Source organism: Anarrhichthys ocellatus, unplaced genomic scaffold (assembly GCF_004355925.1).
Source record: "Anarrhichthys ocellatus isolate YVR2014 unplaced genomic scaffold, GSC_Weel_1.0 scaffold3, whole genome shotgun sequence".
Taxonomy (NCBI): Eukaryota; Metazoa; Chordata; class Actinopteri; order Perciformes; family Anarhichadidae; genus Anarrhichthys; species Anarrhichthys ocellatus.
In genome coordinates, this window is record NW_022280033.1 from 1,011,891 (window position 1) to 1,027,520 (window position 15,630).

At 41.3% G+C, this 15,630-nt stretch overlaps 2 protein-coding genes across 2 annotated transcripts in view; both read right to left on the bottom strand.

Annotated features, from left to right (window-relative positions):
* mtx2 (metaxin 2) overlaps window positions 1-3,319 on the bottom strand; it is a 4,405-nt gene extending 1,086 nt beyond the window's left edge. Inside the window, exons 1-9 of the mRNA XM_031839595.1 lie at window positions 3,149-3,319; window positions 2,345-2,392; window positions 2,211-2,257; window positions 2,033-2,105; window positions 1,800-1,876; window positions 1,503-1,595; window positions 1,337-1,375; window positions 1,111-1,236; window positions 933-1,009 (exon numbers count right to left, since the gene is read on the bottom strand). Coding sequence (XP_031695455.1) covers window positions 933-1,009; window positions 1,111-1,236; window positions 1,337-1,375; window positions 1,503-1,595; window positions 1,800-1,876; window positions 2,033-2,105; window positions 2,211-2,257; window positions 2,345-2,392; window positions 3,149-3,188 — 620 coding nt within the window. The 5' untranslated portion in view covers window positions 3,189-3,319. The remainder of the gene's footprint in view (window positions 1-932; window positions 1,010-1,110; window positions 1,237-1,336; window positions 1,376-1,502; window positions 1,596-1,799; window positions 1,877-2,032; window positions 2,106-2,210; window positions 2,258-2,344; window positions 2,393-3,148) is intronic.
* Window positions 3,320-6,096: 2,777 nt separating this feature from the next.
* Window positions 6,097-10,149, bottom strand: LOC116377854 (homeobox protein Hox-D4b-like). The gene is made up of 2 exons (XM_031839607.1): window positions 7,364-10,149; window positions 6,097-6,732 (listed from the first exon to the last, which is right to left on the bottom strand). The coding sequence occupies exons 1-2, from the start codon at window positions 7,797-7,799 to the stop codon at window positions 6,404-6,406; spliced, it is 765 nt and encodes a 254-aa protein (XP_031695467.1). The 5' UTR covers window positions 7,800-10,149; the 3' UTR covers window positions 6,097-6,403.
* Window positions 10,150-15,630: the final 5,481 nt, after the last annotated feature.

Below are 15,630 nucleotides of genomic sequence, written 5' to 3' on the forward strand. Positions count from 1 at the left end.
ACACACACACACACACACACACACACACACACACACACACACACACACAGATCAGAATTATTCTTTGATTTTTTGGGCTTTCAAAAAGCTTTCACCCAAAATGAAATCAACAGAGCTATGTTTAGCTCTGTTTTAACTTCCACTTTGCGTTACATTCCTGCTAGTTCACAAATCTTTGCATCAAAATTAAGGTTCTTCTTCACCTGAATTAAGTGCATTAAATATAAAGTTATTACTCTCCTACTCTGGACTGCAGCGCAAAATTCAGGAACGTTTTTCACATGCTGCTGCAGGGTTAGAGCTCTCCAAACAGTGGAGCCAAAACATCTGGATCGCCCCCTGGTGGCTGGCTGTTAGTTTCAGAAGCACTTGATTTGATATGCAGAGGAGCTTTCTTATCATTTTAAAACGTCAATATCGCAGTCGATCATGTTAATTTAAGAATGGAAAAGCTAACATCATGATTGATTTATGATGGATTAATTGTGCAGCCCTACTTCGCTGCTTCTACCAACCATTCCAACCACTTCCCTCACTCAGCTGTAAATGAGAAGGAACTGAAGACGCCGTGGCGTTAACAATTAGTACATTAAAGAAATAAAGTGGCTGCATTTTCTATCCTTGGTTTAAATGCATTGATACATAACAAGATGTTCTCAGGAGTTACAGAAAGATGTTCCACTTTCAATATAATAAGTAGGAGGTCATTACAGTGTTACACCACAAGGTGGTGCTAAAGAAACTGCTGTCCCATGCTTCCAAAGGCTGTTTCTGTTTTGACCCAAATGAGATCAGCTAAAGAGCAGAATCTGCAGAGAAGTACTAAAGTTTTCCCCTACATCACTGTGCCATGTTCTGTTAATAAGCTGCTATGAAAGACAGAGAAAAACAAGACATATCAGACACACATGCACTGACAGAGAGATACCTACTGTTTATTGAAGAAGTATGGTTGTGTTCCCAGCCGCTGGGAGAGAGCCTGGCAGCACTGACTCACATCCTCATAAACCTGAAACACATGAGAGGACAGACAGGTTTTATTTATGTCAATATATTTTATGAAATCATGAATAATAGCATGAGAACAATCGGTGTCGGGTGGTGGCTAACCTGCTCCAGGGTTTTCCCTCCCCAGCCGACGGCGTTCATCTTCCTGCGAACCTCCCACTGCTTCTGATAGGCGAGGATGTTACTGAGAGGCCACGAGTAAGGACTGCTGTATCTGGGACGCGAGATCTACACAAAACACACACACACACACACGCATGATTAAAAGGCAATGAATAATCACTTTCAAATCTTTTTTTTATTTCATTCTAAAGATGAATATACACACCTCGGCAGCCGTAGCGTCGTCACACCACTGGATGTACAGCTGTAGGGATGAGGCCAGACTTGAATTGGAAGATATTCTCCAAAAATACTGATCGGTACATTGTTTCAGCTGTGTGTTTAGATGCCTGTGTGTGTGTGTGTGTGTGTGTGTGTGTGTGTGTGTGTACCTCAGCAGTAAGCAGCATGTTGTTGACCAGCTCCATGTACGCTTTCATTTCAGCTCTCTGAACATCCTCTAAGCCGTCGCTCAGAGAATTACCCTGAGAACACAAAACACACACGTATATGTATTTTCTAACAAATAAAACAAGAAAAATAAGAAACACGTAATCTCCCAACATGAGGAATATACCGAGAAAATGACATCAACGAAATCTTCAGGGGATTAAAAAGTCTCAACATGTCTCTGAGCGTTAAACACGCCGTGCTAATAAATCAATAACTTTGATGTCCGTGTTACACACCTTAGCTTTAGTGAACTGCACTATCGGCCCGAGTTCCGACACCACCTGGTTCCCTACGTGGATGAAGGGAATCTTCCCTACAGAGAGACACAAAAGTGTAATGTAGGTTACAAAGCACAGCCAATAAGAACAAAATAAGCTTAACAATGTGGATAACATCAGTTTTAACTGGATTTAAAAATGTCCCGATAGCAATACAAAGTTATTAAAGGCTTCACAGCATGTGTACTAACCAGAAGGTGACATGTATTCAGCATTTGCTCTGCAAACCACCTGCACTGGTAGACCGCACATCCTGAGGTAGGTCTGCACAGGAGGGAAACAGGACAGGACTTTTTATGTCACCTATCAAATAACATACATATTACGCCTGCTTATATATTTGTTGAGGACAAACCAATAGAGTTTCACCTGAACAGCAAGAGATGAGGCGCAGTCTGACAGCAGAATCTGATCCTCTGTAAAATAAAAATAAAATGTAAACAACTACACTAATATCCATACCTCTGTAGCAGAAAGTCATATTGTTTCTCCATTTTACTCACCCTTCAGCGGTTGGTACAAGGTGGCAGATTCAGGCCAAGGCTCAGCAGCTGTCAGTGTCAAAAACACACAAATATAATGCGATAAGTTAGCTTATCAAAGTGGTATAGTTACTTCTGATGAACTATTCATTAATCATTTATTAATTCATTAAACATCTCAGCAACAATTCAGGAGGTTTCACATGCTATGGCTCCACGTCACTATTGCAGCAGTATAGCTTCCGACCACCACAGGCAGCACTGGACGGACCAGTGGCGCGAGCAGCACTCCGAGGTTGAGCGAGAGGAAGACGTTATTCGCCATCTTGGATCTTACGATGGCGGTTTACGTTAACATTGATTAGTCGCTCTTCATTAGGGTAAAGTCGTGTTTTTGTAACTCGGCACAATACTGTCATCAACGTGAATGCCCCTGAACCGTTGCTGCTTGAATTGTCTCTTCTTTGCTTGGGTTTGTATTTTAACATTGATGTGATGAACAACTTTATTAGCATTATAAAACATAACATATTTGCGACACTTAGCAAGCCATTTGGGACACCTAGCTTGTGCGACAGTGCTGTATGAGAGCTAGGCTAACCACCAAGCTAGTCTTTGCTACCGTTACACAAATAGAGTGGACCAGCACCGTCATCGTTACAGTTATAATTCAACAGTCCTGCTACGTTGAACGACAATGGCCACTCGTGTTTTAACCACTGCTCGGAAACTGCTGCAAGGCTGTAAACGTTAGCTGATGTTAGCTGGCTAAAGCTAGCTTATTAGACAATAATAAAACAACACTGTGCAAAGTCAACACATTACCTGCCATCTGCGACACGAAAGCCTCTGCCGCAAGAGACATTGTGATGCTGTAATGTCCTTTATTGCTAAATAATAGTTATGGCTAAAGATGAGGTCAAATCCACTGCATGCAAGTGTAAGGGCAAGTGCTTGTTCTGCAGTCACAGACTGGTCCGCCCGCGATTAAGGTCCCGAGGAGGAAACGTAACTCAGATTGTTTAGTTCCGCTTTACGCCTGAGCTGGACCGTTTCCACAGTCACTGTGTGTATGATTCTCTGGCATAGCAAGATACATTTCTATATCATATTAACAAGTATCTACAGTCTTCGGTGTGGTTACAATGTATACAGGTGGACAAAAAAATAAAAATAAAACAATACATAATAGAGTCTAATACAATGCCAGAGCGAATTTTAGCCGTAAAACTGTCAAATATTTAAATCAGTTTAACACAGTCTCAACTGACCATTGTAAGCTTTGCCAACAGTAGTGTGAATGGCTGGTTTGTTTGTATAATTATGCACGGGTGTTTATTTTATTATCATGTCCTGACACTAATTAAATGAATGTTAATCAAATGTCCTCCTACGTTTTCTTTTATCCTGGGAACTGTATAACTCATCACAAACATTGCCTTATAGGTTGTTTTACCTCATCAATCAACATTTCTACGTGATGTTCTGACTTGGTCTCTGTGTATTTCTCTTGCAGGCTGCAGTACTTCGCGCAACCAGCCGGGGTCGTTCCTGCTTCACCACAGTCAGTCTTCAGAACGGCAGGTTGGTGCGATAGACAGCAGCCTCCATGCATAACGTCCACCAAGCACAAACACACACAGCTCGGGCATCACACAATATGATTATAATACAAAGAGTATAATGCACAGTATACAATCAATCAGACAGTATATTCTGTTTTCTTTGAATTATATAGACGAAATAGCATATTTTGCACACCTGCAGTCCCCATGTTGTCAAGTTTATTTGTATTATTTTGATTTGAATAAAATGTTCATATTTTTAATGAGCATATACGTTTTTTATGTTCCTGGAAAAAATACTTTCACAAAGTATATAATCATCTAAGTTACAGAACGTTTGATCTGTGTAAATGTGGTTTACTGCATTTCCTACAGCAGAGCAAAGCCCATAAAGTATCCACCAGTTCTCTGTGCTACTGTGTCCAATGTTGGATCTTTTAGCGTTTCCTTTAGTGAGTGAGTATTGACTGGAGGTGCATCTCCAGCATGTGATAGATATTCCATGTTTCTTTGTGTCACTCCTCGTTGTGCCTTTCCTGCACATTTAACCGCGTCTCGACCGGATGCCACCAATTAATGTCTCTGCACTCATTTCCCTCACATCGCGCACACACACACACACACACACGCCATATCTTTCACCTTAAGTAGCCCTGCGCTGTGCGTAAATAATGCGTAAAAGGCGCATGAGACTCTGATTTTTTTTAAACATAAAGAGACGCTGATCAACTATATGTTGTGCTACAATATATGTCCACCATGTATAAAGCCTATACTCCTTTTAGGCTCCAATATCTCTGTCTTGCCTTAAAGCAGACTGTCGCTCGAATGATTAAACGTTCAGGATCGCCGTTTATCCCCGTAGCACATTTTCAATCCTCCCACGGGAGGAAATCCTCACATTTAGAAAGCTTCAGTTGAGACATCACGGACTAGATATTTGTCTTGGCTCACCTCAAGTGGCTTCACGCTCTGTTAAATTATGAGCGTAACAAAGATCGTCTATAAACGCTTCGCTCAGTTAAAGTGTCGACAGGCTATAAAAATGTTTTTGCTTTTCCCAAATATGCTGATGATGAAGTCTATGTTGACATTAAAAATAGATTTTCGTCATCCATAGCGGTTTGATTATTTGTTCAAAGATTAATATTGTGAATGTTTCTTACATTCATAAAACATGTTGGCGGTAATGTCTACGTCACTTCCGTTGACCCTCTGTCACAATCCCGTAAAAACGGTCTCACAACATAAGAGTGTGTGTGCGTGTGTGTGCGTGTGTGTGTGTGTGTGTGTGTGTGTGTGTGTGTGTAATTGAAAGAGAGGGATGAGAAGCAGTTTTGCCGTTTGAAACTTTTTTTATTTAATTTTTTTTATCATCGAAGTATTTTATCAAAACATTTCCACATATAAAAAATCTTGCACAAAGAGATTTTCTTCGTTTTTTTCAAAGATAAACACATACAAAAAAAGAACAGATGTTTGCTACAAAGAATAAAATAGGCTATGCTTCTAAATAATACAAATAAAAAAGAAGTACTGGCGCAATAGAAATCAATAGCATATTGAACTGGAATCAAAGACAGAATATATTCTTTGAAAATGCAACATACTGTTGTTTCAGAGAGGATTATGTCAAACCTCTCGGTGCTAAATCAAACAACAAACGTTTCACAAGGGGATGTTCGTTAAAACCCTGTAACCCTGAGAAAACACGTTGGATTTACAGTCAGCGTCGTGCATTCAAAACCTCTACCTCCAATTTGGCTGTTTTTCAAATTCTATATTTATTTCCGCGTGCATACAAATGTACTTTTCCTCAAGTTCATTCATCTTTGGAGATTAAAAAAAATCTGCACGTTATGGCTACTTATCCTACTAAATATGCATTGTTTTTGGAGGCTCCTCTATGTACAAAATAAAAACATTATTGGTTCAACTGTTCTTCAGCCGCCAAACTATTAGACCTGTCCGGTCTTCTGTTTATTATTTTGCCCCTTTTTTAAGCGCCAGTTTGTGTGAAACAACGTTTTGGTAATGTGCATATTCATAAGTTATTTTCAGGTAGCTATTATAAAACCCTGTATTATGTTTACCCTGTAGAAATAAAAACCCTGTTTTCTCCAAGAGACACACTCTCCCCAACCAATAGGCACCACGCGCCTTTAATATCTGATGTCAATTCCCTAATTTCTCCAGAGAGATGTCAGACCGTCTACCTTGACATTTTACTTAAATGTAGGACTCAAAACATTTAGTAATGAATTAAATATCAGAGTGGAGTTGGCTGCAACCTCTACACAACAGAAATATTTTAAAACAAAGTAAAAGTTAAGCTATAAGTCAAAATACATAAGCGAATTTATAAGTCCTTATTTGGGACCTGTAATGTAAAGCCTGTAATGTTTAAAGCATGTTAGAATAGTTTCGGTCACCCTGGATCAACTTAGCACCATCAGTTTTGGAGAGTGAAGGTGCCAACATGGCGGCCTCTGACAGCCGACTTGTGTTGTGTTTTTCAGACGGTTATCACCGCCTTCACGCTGCTGTCGCTGCCGCTGCCGCTGCCGCCGCTGCTGTTGTTGTTATTGCTGTCCGTCGCTTTCTTGTTTTTGCTCCTTCCTTTGGTGTTCGGCAGCTTGTTGTCCTTCTTCCAGCGCATGCGCCGGTTCTGGAACCACACCTTCACCTGCCGCTCGGACAGGCAGAGCGCGTGGGCGACCTCGACGCGGCGGCGCCGCGTGAGGTAGCGGCTGAAGTGGAACTCCTTCTCGAGCTCCAGAACCTGCGGGCGCGTGTAGGCCGTCCGTAGTCGCTTTGGTTCCGGGCCCAGGTGGTTCGGATTCACTGTAAAAAATAACATAACAATAAATAAATTCAGGGACAAAATTGAAGGGAAATCTTTTATTTTATTTATTTACATTTTATTTTATTTTGTTTCACTCATTATATATTAGCTTACAACTTAAAACAAGCTAAATAATTAAACATAAATACAATTGAGTTAGCCTGCAGACTAGCATTTCAAAATAGTAAATATTGTTATCTTATTGTCATGTGATCATTTGAAATGTGAATCTATATTTGTGGTTGACCGGGAAGAGGTCCAACATGCTATTTAAACTTTCTTTTAACTTGCAGCTTTTTGTTCAGCTGCAACGTTGCGCACCAGAGACGCGCACGCACGCACACACACCACACACATGCACAAACGTGCGCTTTGGCAGGGCCATAAAACTTTATAGGGGTTGTAATTCTTCCTGACCCTCACTGAGATCATAAATAACTCGACAACAAAAAACGGTGCTCACAAATGGACAAAACACTAGAAGGAAAGAGAAAGAGAGAGAGAGAGCCTGGCAGACAAACAAAAAAACATAAACATGGGAATCAGGAAAACTGAAATGATGCAGAAATCAAAGTAAGAGAGAATTTGAGATCTAAAAAGAGAGAGATGAAAATCCTCAGGCTGTCTCACCATGAGCGATGTGCACTTTCTTCATCCACGGGTAGACAACAATAGGCGGCTTGTCCTTTCCCTGACAGGCCATTTTCCTCTGCACCTGAGCGGGCTTTGCACAGGTCATCCAAGCCTGGCACTGTAGGTCAGCCACGGGGAACCTCGACTCTTTCCCGGCGGCATCCGTCTCTCTGTAGCCGCGGAAGGGCGCAGCCTGGTGCTGCGAGTGGTCCTCTCCATCCTGCCGGCGGTGCCCCTGAGAAGAGTGGTAGCCGGTTTGTTGTGGTGTGTATGGAGGTGGAGGGGGCTGCCCGGGCTGATAGCCCCCTACATAACTACCACTGTCCTGGGGGCTGTTGTAATACCCCCCTTGGTCACTAAAATTACTGTAATCTTCTTCACAAGGCGGGAACTGCGGCTCAGCATATTTACAGCTCACCACGTAGGACTCCATGATTGATTTATAGCGAGGCTGGTAGGAGAATACTAATTTTTCTTTCTCTCCCCTCTCTCTGTCTCTTTTTCCCCCTCTGGCATCAAGCCATCCTGCGGCTGTCAAATAGACGGACGGCCGCGCGGGCCACGTGACCCTGCGGCCAGCCAATGAGAGAGGCCACTTCGGGTTGTTTATGTCAGACGTAATGGGATAATTTGAAAGGGGGGGTGAATTTTCATTATGGCGGGGGGGTGGTTAAGAATCGATGTTTGTGGACTTAACGTTAGGAATCATTTGCCATGAAGTGTAATTATTTATCTATCTTATTATCTTTCTATCTATCTATCCATCCATCTATCTATCCATCTCTAATTGCCCCCCTCTCCCACACACAGCACCTATTGAAAACGCAGGCGGACTGTAGATTTATGACTTTTAGCTGACTGCAATTTACCCCCACACAGATGGCCGGAGCTGAAAAATTAATCTCGCCCATATTGAGGGACCCGCGCGGGGCCATATTTGGCCTTGTGGCGAGTCAAAAGGATGGACAACAAAACATGGCCGGTCAGAAAGGGGCCTCCAATAAGAGAATGAGATAAAAGGGTCCCAGACAGTGACTAGTAGTTGGCTTTGTTAGGCCGGGGGGTCAGCCCGAGGTGTCCCGTTCACCACCGACACCGCGTCTTTTAAATGCATTGCTTGGCTTTAAAAAAAATGATGCGAAAGCCAGCTGAACGAGAAAAAATGCGACAGGGCTGAGAAATGAAAGCAAATTACGCGGAATCTCAAATCGAAAAAACGTGAAAGAGATAAGTGAGAATATGCTAAATTGAAGCCCTCACACGGAGAGAAAAGGTCATATGATGAGGGGGGGGCTTGTATTGTGCAACTCATGCGTGAATATCTTTCGCTATAAATGACACGAAATGATGAAAAATCATGTTTGCACCATAAATCCGTGTTTTATCCTTCAGGGTCTCAGGAGGATTTCTTCTTTGGCTGCAGCAGCAGCTGCTCCTCAGGGATGGAGGTCTGATGCTGCAGCCAAAAACCTCTTAATAATAAGTGCTGCGATGTGCTATTACTTCTGCCTAATATACCCTGTAATACTCTAATAAAGAGAGCAGGGAGAAAATGATTTGGCTTGGCTGAGGCATTAAAGCAGCTCATGCGGAGGGTGTAGATGGTTATGAGTCAGTCATTTGTTAGCTATTAATGGGATGACTTATAAGCAGATAAATGTCACACTTTTTTTGAAAATGTTTTCGCTTTCTGTTTCATAGGAGGTGGTGGAGTAGCATCTAAGCACACAGACAAAAAGCTTTTTTTAAACATGAAAAGAACATCTGAATGAGTCCTTGGTCCTCCTAAATAACTTCCACTGAGATGCCTTTGAGCAAAGCATTTATACGCCACACTTTGCCATGGGAAGTGTTAGAAAAAGGTTTATTTTCATTTGACAGGAGGACTTTCAGCCTTTTTTTCAGCTTATGTATTATTTAAAGCTTCAATTTCTGACATTTGGCAACATTTAGACAAGATAAAGCAACAGTTACATTATATATCATCTTTACACATACGCAACATGTACGTACAACTATAGTATTTCTTTGCACTATTTGACAACTTACAGAACACTTGTATACAAACATTTCATTTCTTATTTTATTGTTGGCCTTTCCTGCTTTTTATATATATATATTTATATGTTCATATAGTTTTCACTTCTTCTGTAGCAGTCCTTTATCTGTCCAGCTTGGTTGTCCTTTTGTTTCTAAAGCTGCTATATCTGTGTTACTCCATCAAGACAGATGCAAAGACTGGAGTCAAATTGCTTGTTAGTGCAGGAATACTAAAGATAAGATTCTGATTCTGAATTATTGTGAACTGTCCAGACAAAAATAGACGAGCAAATGCCAACAAATGAAATGTATTTATTGTGGTGAAAACTGGAAAGGCAACTTTGGATTTGAGGTGTGTCGGTTGGTGCCATCAGTCGTGTGAATGTGGAACAAAAAGCTAAATGAGGAGTGACAAAATGCTCTGAGGAAGCTGCAGGAGGCCCGTCATCGAGGCGGCGAGCCATGCTGCGTTTAAGCCTATTGCTGCTGCAACCAAATTGATGTCTTAATCAAGACTCAAGTGAGAGGCTGCCAGGGAATTAAACCCACGCAGTAATCACATCTTTGCACGTGCAAACCGTCCTGCTCAATTTCAGATTGGATGCAAACAGCAAAGGCATGACATGACAACCTAACTTCTGCCTGCTGCTGAGACAACCGGTAGCCTGGAAGGAAAGTTTGAGTTGTGGAGTGTGAAAGAGAGCAGGACTATAAAGCCCTGTTAGCGGTCACCAGATTTTTAGATTTTGATGGATGGTTAGTCATCGCCCATAGACTCCCCTAGAACCCAATCTGTGACTGAGGCAGCTCCACACACATTCGGTTCTACAGGGTATATATAGGCGAAGGTTCACTTCACGGCCGGCTGCTGATGACTTCTTCTTGTTCGCTGACAGAGATTTACACCCGTGTTGTTTTTTCTTCTTTTATTTGACATGACTCATTGTTCACTCCTTCATTTTTTATTTTTAAAAGATGTGCGTGTTTCCACTGCTCGAGACACGCTGCGTCGGTTTCATTGTGTAATTTATTGAGACCATTAATGGTGCTGGTAGCATGTAGCTATTTGACATCAATAAATCATGAAGGACACACCACATTTATTCTGATATATAAGTGTAATTACTGTAAGCAAGCAAGTTATCTGCAGGACTGGCAGCCTCCACTGTGAACTGTGGATAATGAGTTTAACTATCTGCATGAAATCTGTCTTGTAGCTCGATGAGGGAGAGATTTACAGAATGAAGTAGAAGAAGTGGCTTCACTTCCATGAAAGTAGTCGATTAGTCGACTAATCTGTCCTTCGAAACCGACTAAGATTTCTTCAGTTGATTTTTGACGTTTGTTCATGCGGAATGACTTATTTCTGTTTATTCATGAGTACATCTTTGTGGAGGAACTCGAGTTTTACAAATGTATCGATCAAATCAACTCATCGATAAGTCGACAAAATCATGAGTGTTAGTCGGCTGAGAATGTCTTTGGTGGAGGAAAGTCCTAAAAGTTGTTGATAATGGCACATGATGGAACAAGTGAAAGGCCAATGAAAGAATAAAGTATTTACCTGTAATAAACACCATCACCAGTCCAGCCACAGTGACACTTGTTTGTATACACTATATTCTGAAATACTCTCCATCATAATGCATCATTCAGAAGAATTTCTAATAGCTATAGCTATGTCACAGAGGTAGGCCTATGCTCATACTGGATTGGATAAAGTGCCATGAGTATGAATAGAATGTAAAAACAGAGGAAATGATTTGCTTCCATAGAGGAGAAACATATAAGAGGCCTCAGTTTGCTTGAACAAGCCTTCTATATATTTTATATTAAACACAAAGCCACAGCAGTTGGTCACCACCAACTTCACCAGTCAGGTTTTTTAGTTATTTGAGGATGCAATAATAATGACAGCTGCTTTCATGCCCAAAGTTTTCCCAACAAGCCACCAGTTCGTTTACAAGCAGCACAAACGTGACTATGCAGCGTTTGGGGAGGTGGTGGACGTGATGGCGAATTTCTGAACTTGGGCTGCACTTCAGATCGGACTCGTATGAAGATTACGATGCTTTGGAAGAACAAGGCCCTGAGGGGCAAGTCTGAGTTTCTCATTTAGATGCTGCTGCAGAGCATTTATGATGCCCCCCCCTCCTGGCCCCTATAGGTGTTTATTACTCAACGTTTATCGTCTGCCAGTGGAACCACCGAGGGTTTAAACTATAATCTGGCAATCTGCAATGAAAGCCAATTTTACTGATATGACTGATATCACACAGTTAGTGGTGTCTCTTTGTACACTGTGTACATATTGAATAAAGGGTAAAATATAGTATGTATTGATTTTTATCCCACTCTATTCATCAATGCCAAGGCTGAAGGCAATAATATCATATCTCATCTTCTTCTCTCACACCTCATGTCTTTATTCACACACACTGATCTATATGATCACTAACATCTCTGACATTTACTTACTTGTGCACATGTGTGTGTTTACTGTATGTTTCTGGGGCTCGATGCCATGAGGGATTGTCTGTTTCCAGCTCCTGCCTCGGGCGATTCTCTGAGCTCTGGCGTGGACTCATTTCTGCTGTTTACATTTACTAAATTCCCATGGCGGTCCCGGATGAGGGGCTGGTGAAAAACCCCAAACCGTTTGTTGCTCAAAGCTGCAGTTGGTTGGAGTTAGAGGGAGCAAGCTAAACTTTATGTAAAGCAAGATTTAGTTTCGTGAAAGGTATAAACACAAAAAGAGCTAAACATTGATTCTCTGCGTATTTGAATGGGTTGAGTTGAGTAATGAAAGTAGAGAGAGCACATATCTGCAGATGAAAAGTGGTGAAGGATCTATTCAGTCCAGGACTATTAATCCATGCCTCCACTAAAAAAAAAGACTTTGACCTAAAACTTTCATTTTTCACAATGACTCCAGCCTCCAACGCTCCCGCTGAATAGGCGTTTGAATACAGGAATCATTAGCTTACACCTTTTCAATGCTCTGAACTTTGGCGGACTCTTTTTAGATGCAACAACAACAACGTTTTAGGGTTTTTTTCTTCTTCTTTTTTGTAAAGAGCATTCTTCTTTAAGAATGTAACCTAGCTGCCGGCGGGTCGCGAGAGGGTCAATCAGAATCGTTGACCGCTGGTTCACCGTTTCATTAGTCCTCGCGCTGGACAGGGCCGGGCAGGGGCTCGCGCTGGGGACCATCCAGAGTTCACGCGGCCTGCGGGAGTCGCGAGCCCATTGTCTCCCCCCGGTCTCTCCCTCTCCCTCTCATGCCTGCGTGGATTATTGTTGTGCAAAGGCAGCTTGAAATTAAAGTGTTAAAATGTGAGAAAATGGCCATATTTATATTAAAATGGTTTCGTTTGAACATAATTGAATTGATTATTTTTCTGCTTCATCGTTAACTGATTTTTCCTGAAGCTGCCGTTTAATCATCCATTTTCAATTATCGGTAAGGTATTGATTACCGTCAGCTCCTGGGCTGTAAATCATGTTATTTAAGCTGAATCCTCTTTATAATATAATGCTGCACACACACCTCCCAGTTGTTATTCCAACAGGCCATTTAACCACAACCAGCTCAAGCAGCTTTTAAACTGCATTTTAGACAAACTTTCGTATAAACTGCCTCTCGTCCCGAGCTGCGACATAAAGCCATTCAGATGTGGCTTTTCTTTCTTTGGGGTCGTTTCACTTTTTCATCTTAGACAGGCTGACCGCCGGCTCACCCCTCCGCCCCCAGCCCGCTGCCGGGTCAAAGCCGAGCTGAGAGCCGCTTTAACCCGGTTTAGACATTAACTGCGACCTCCAGCCCTCCAGATCGACGCGCACCGTCTCGTGCTGACCGAGCGCGAGTGAGCAGAAGCCGCGGATGACGATAAAATCATCGTTGACCGTGTTGTGTTTGTGTAGATTACAAAATGAATCGTTGTGACGAGACATGTACGCAAATAAATATTTTTGCAAATTAATCAAATCAATGGCGCTGAAATTAAAAGGAATTTAGTCAAATCACATCACCGATAATGGCGGTATTTATAAAGGAAAAAGCATTCCCATAATGCCCAAATAGTTTAGCTGCTGCTGTTTACATTCATTCTGATTCCAATTTAACAATTACACAAGAATGTACTGTCCTTGTTTTTTTATCTTTGTCACGTTTTTTGAGTAGCAGCTCCATTTTGTTGGTCAATGTTGCATAATTACATTCAATTATCCTTGAATACACTAGATGATGACTAATACAATTAAAATAATCGAGTTAAAAAATGTGTAGGCTTTTTATTTCGCCTATAGTTTCCACAAACTAATAATTAAAAGAGAATAAATGATTGCACAGCACACATCCTGCAGGCCTGTCCCAAATATATCGATAGATGCATGTTTGTGTTCGTGAATCAATCTGGACATCAACATCTTTGGATGTCTGTAGATCTAAGAGTCTGCAGCTAAATGTTTTCTAAATACATTAGGTTGCCTTAATTAATAGAAAATACTCGTCATAGGCAATCTGCATTGTACAGAGCATGTACGTTTGTGCACAATCCGATGAAATGTAGTCAGATATTTGCCAGCCTCTTAGGAAATCACTGCACCAAAAGTGTCTTCCAGCCCTGACCGTTATTTGGTTAAAGGTGATTTAACGAGATTAATGTCGCTGTTGTTGTATTTGTCCCCAGCTGTGAATCTAATCCAAATGTTCCCCTTGTCATAAACTGCTGCATATATATCGTCGTCTTCTCGCTCCTGTTTATGGCCTCCAGAGGAGCGAGGTTTGGTGTGAACACAGCCGTCCACTTTTAAACATCTCATAACTCCTGATAACTCAAACACACACACACACACACACACACACACACACACACACACACACACACACACACACACACACACACACACACACACACACTATGTTTCATGGTCTGCTCACGAAATATGTTACACAGACCTCTTTGTTAAAAAATAGAATAAACAAAGAGAATGACGTGGAACTGATATTTGGCTTCTCTGCACTGTGAGGGCAGACAACAATATTATTATTATTGAAGTACTTGAATTGATTTGATATAAAAAGGGAAATAAAACATATTTAAACGTATAAATGAAAACTGAATGTTTTATATTTTTAGGACCTTAAAATAACACTAAAATGATTTAATCCCCCGGAGTTTTATTATGATGTAGCAGCATTTTAAAATCAATATTATTTGATTTTAAAAAACAACATTAACTAAATATCTAATGTGGAACCAACGTCACGTCTTACCACTGAAACACGCCGTGAAAAGTGAATGAATATGAAGTCCGATTGTCCGGCAGAATGTGAGCCTTTCAGCCCAAACTAACGTCTTCTAATAATTACATTATATGTTGGACTACAGGTGGATCTGGACCCCTTCATCACGTAAACAAGGGCCTTTGGGGGCTCTCTCCCCCCCATCCTCCACCTCTATCTGCCCCCCTTATCCTTTACAGTCATAACTTCATTTCTGTGCCAAATATGAAAACAAGACGCACTTACTGTTCCGTTCTAATCTCGCGTTATTATGCGGAGGCTCTTTACTGTAAAGTCCCGTCGCAGCGGATCGAAGCTGATTACTGGAGCCGTCTCCGGTGTTTCCCTCTGCGACACAAAGAGCATTCTGTTGATTTCGGACAAATATCGGCTTCCAATCCCATCTGGCCGCCTGTCGGCTATTCTCTCTGAGTTATATTTTGGGGCTTGTCAAACCGCCGGCAATAAAACACACTTTATTACCGTCACGTGCTCCGGGTTTTTTTTTCCTTTTTTTTTTGCTGCTCCCACGCGGGTTCATAAATTATTAGTCCCTGCACCGAGAACCACTTTATTCCATAATGGCGCCAAAGAAAAAAAGCCGCTTTAATCTCTGGGGGGTTTTGTGCTGTTAAGGGATTGGAAGATAATGCGTTTTGTGGTCATTTTAATTCACACAGAGGGGTTGCAATGCTTTTCATTCCTATTTTCAATTATATTTCTATAGCTTCTTTTTGAATATGTTTTTTTCTTTTTCTGAAGATGCCTAAAAAGATGAGTTTTCTTTGTATTTGTGTGTGTTTAATTGAAATATTGCCCCCTTTGATATAATTAATGCTTTTGGTTGTAATGATAATTGAAGGCAACACATCCTCCTTAAATAAATTGTGTTCGACTTGTGTGACCGGTGTAAAATCCGTGCGCAAACATATCGTGT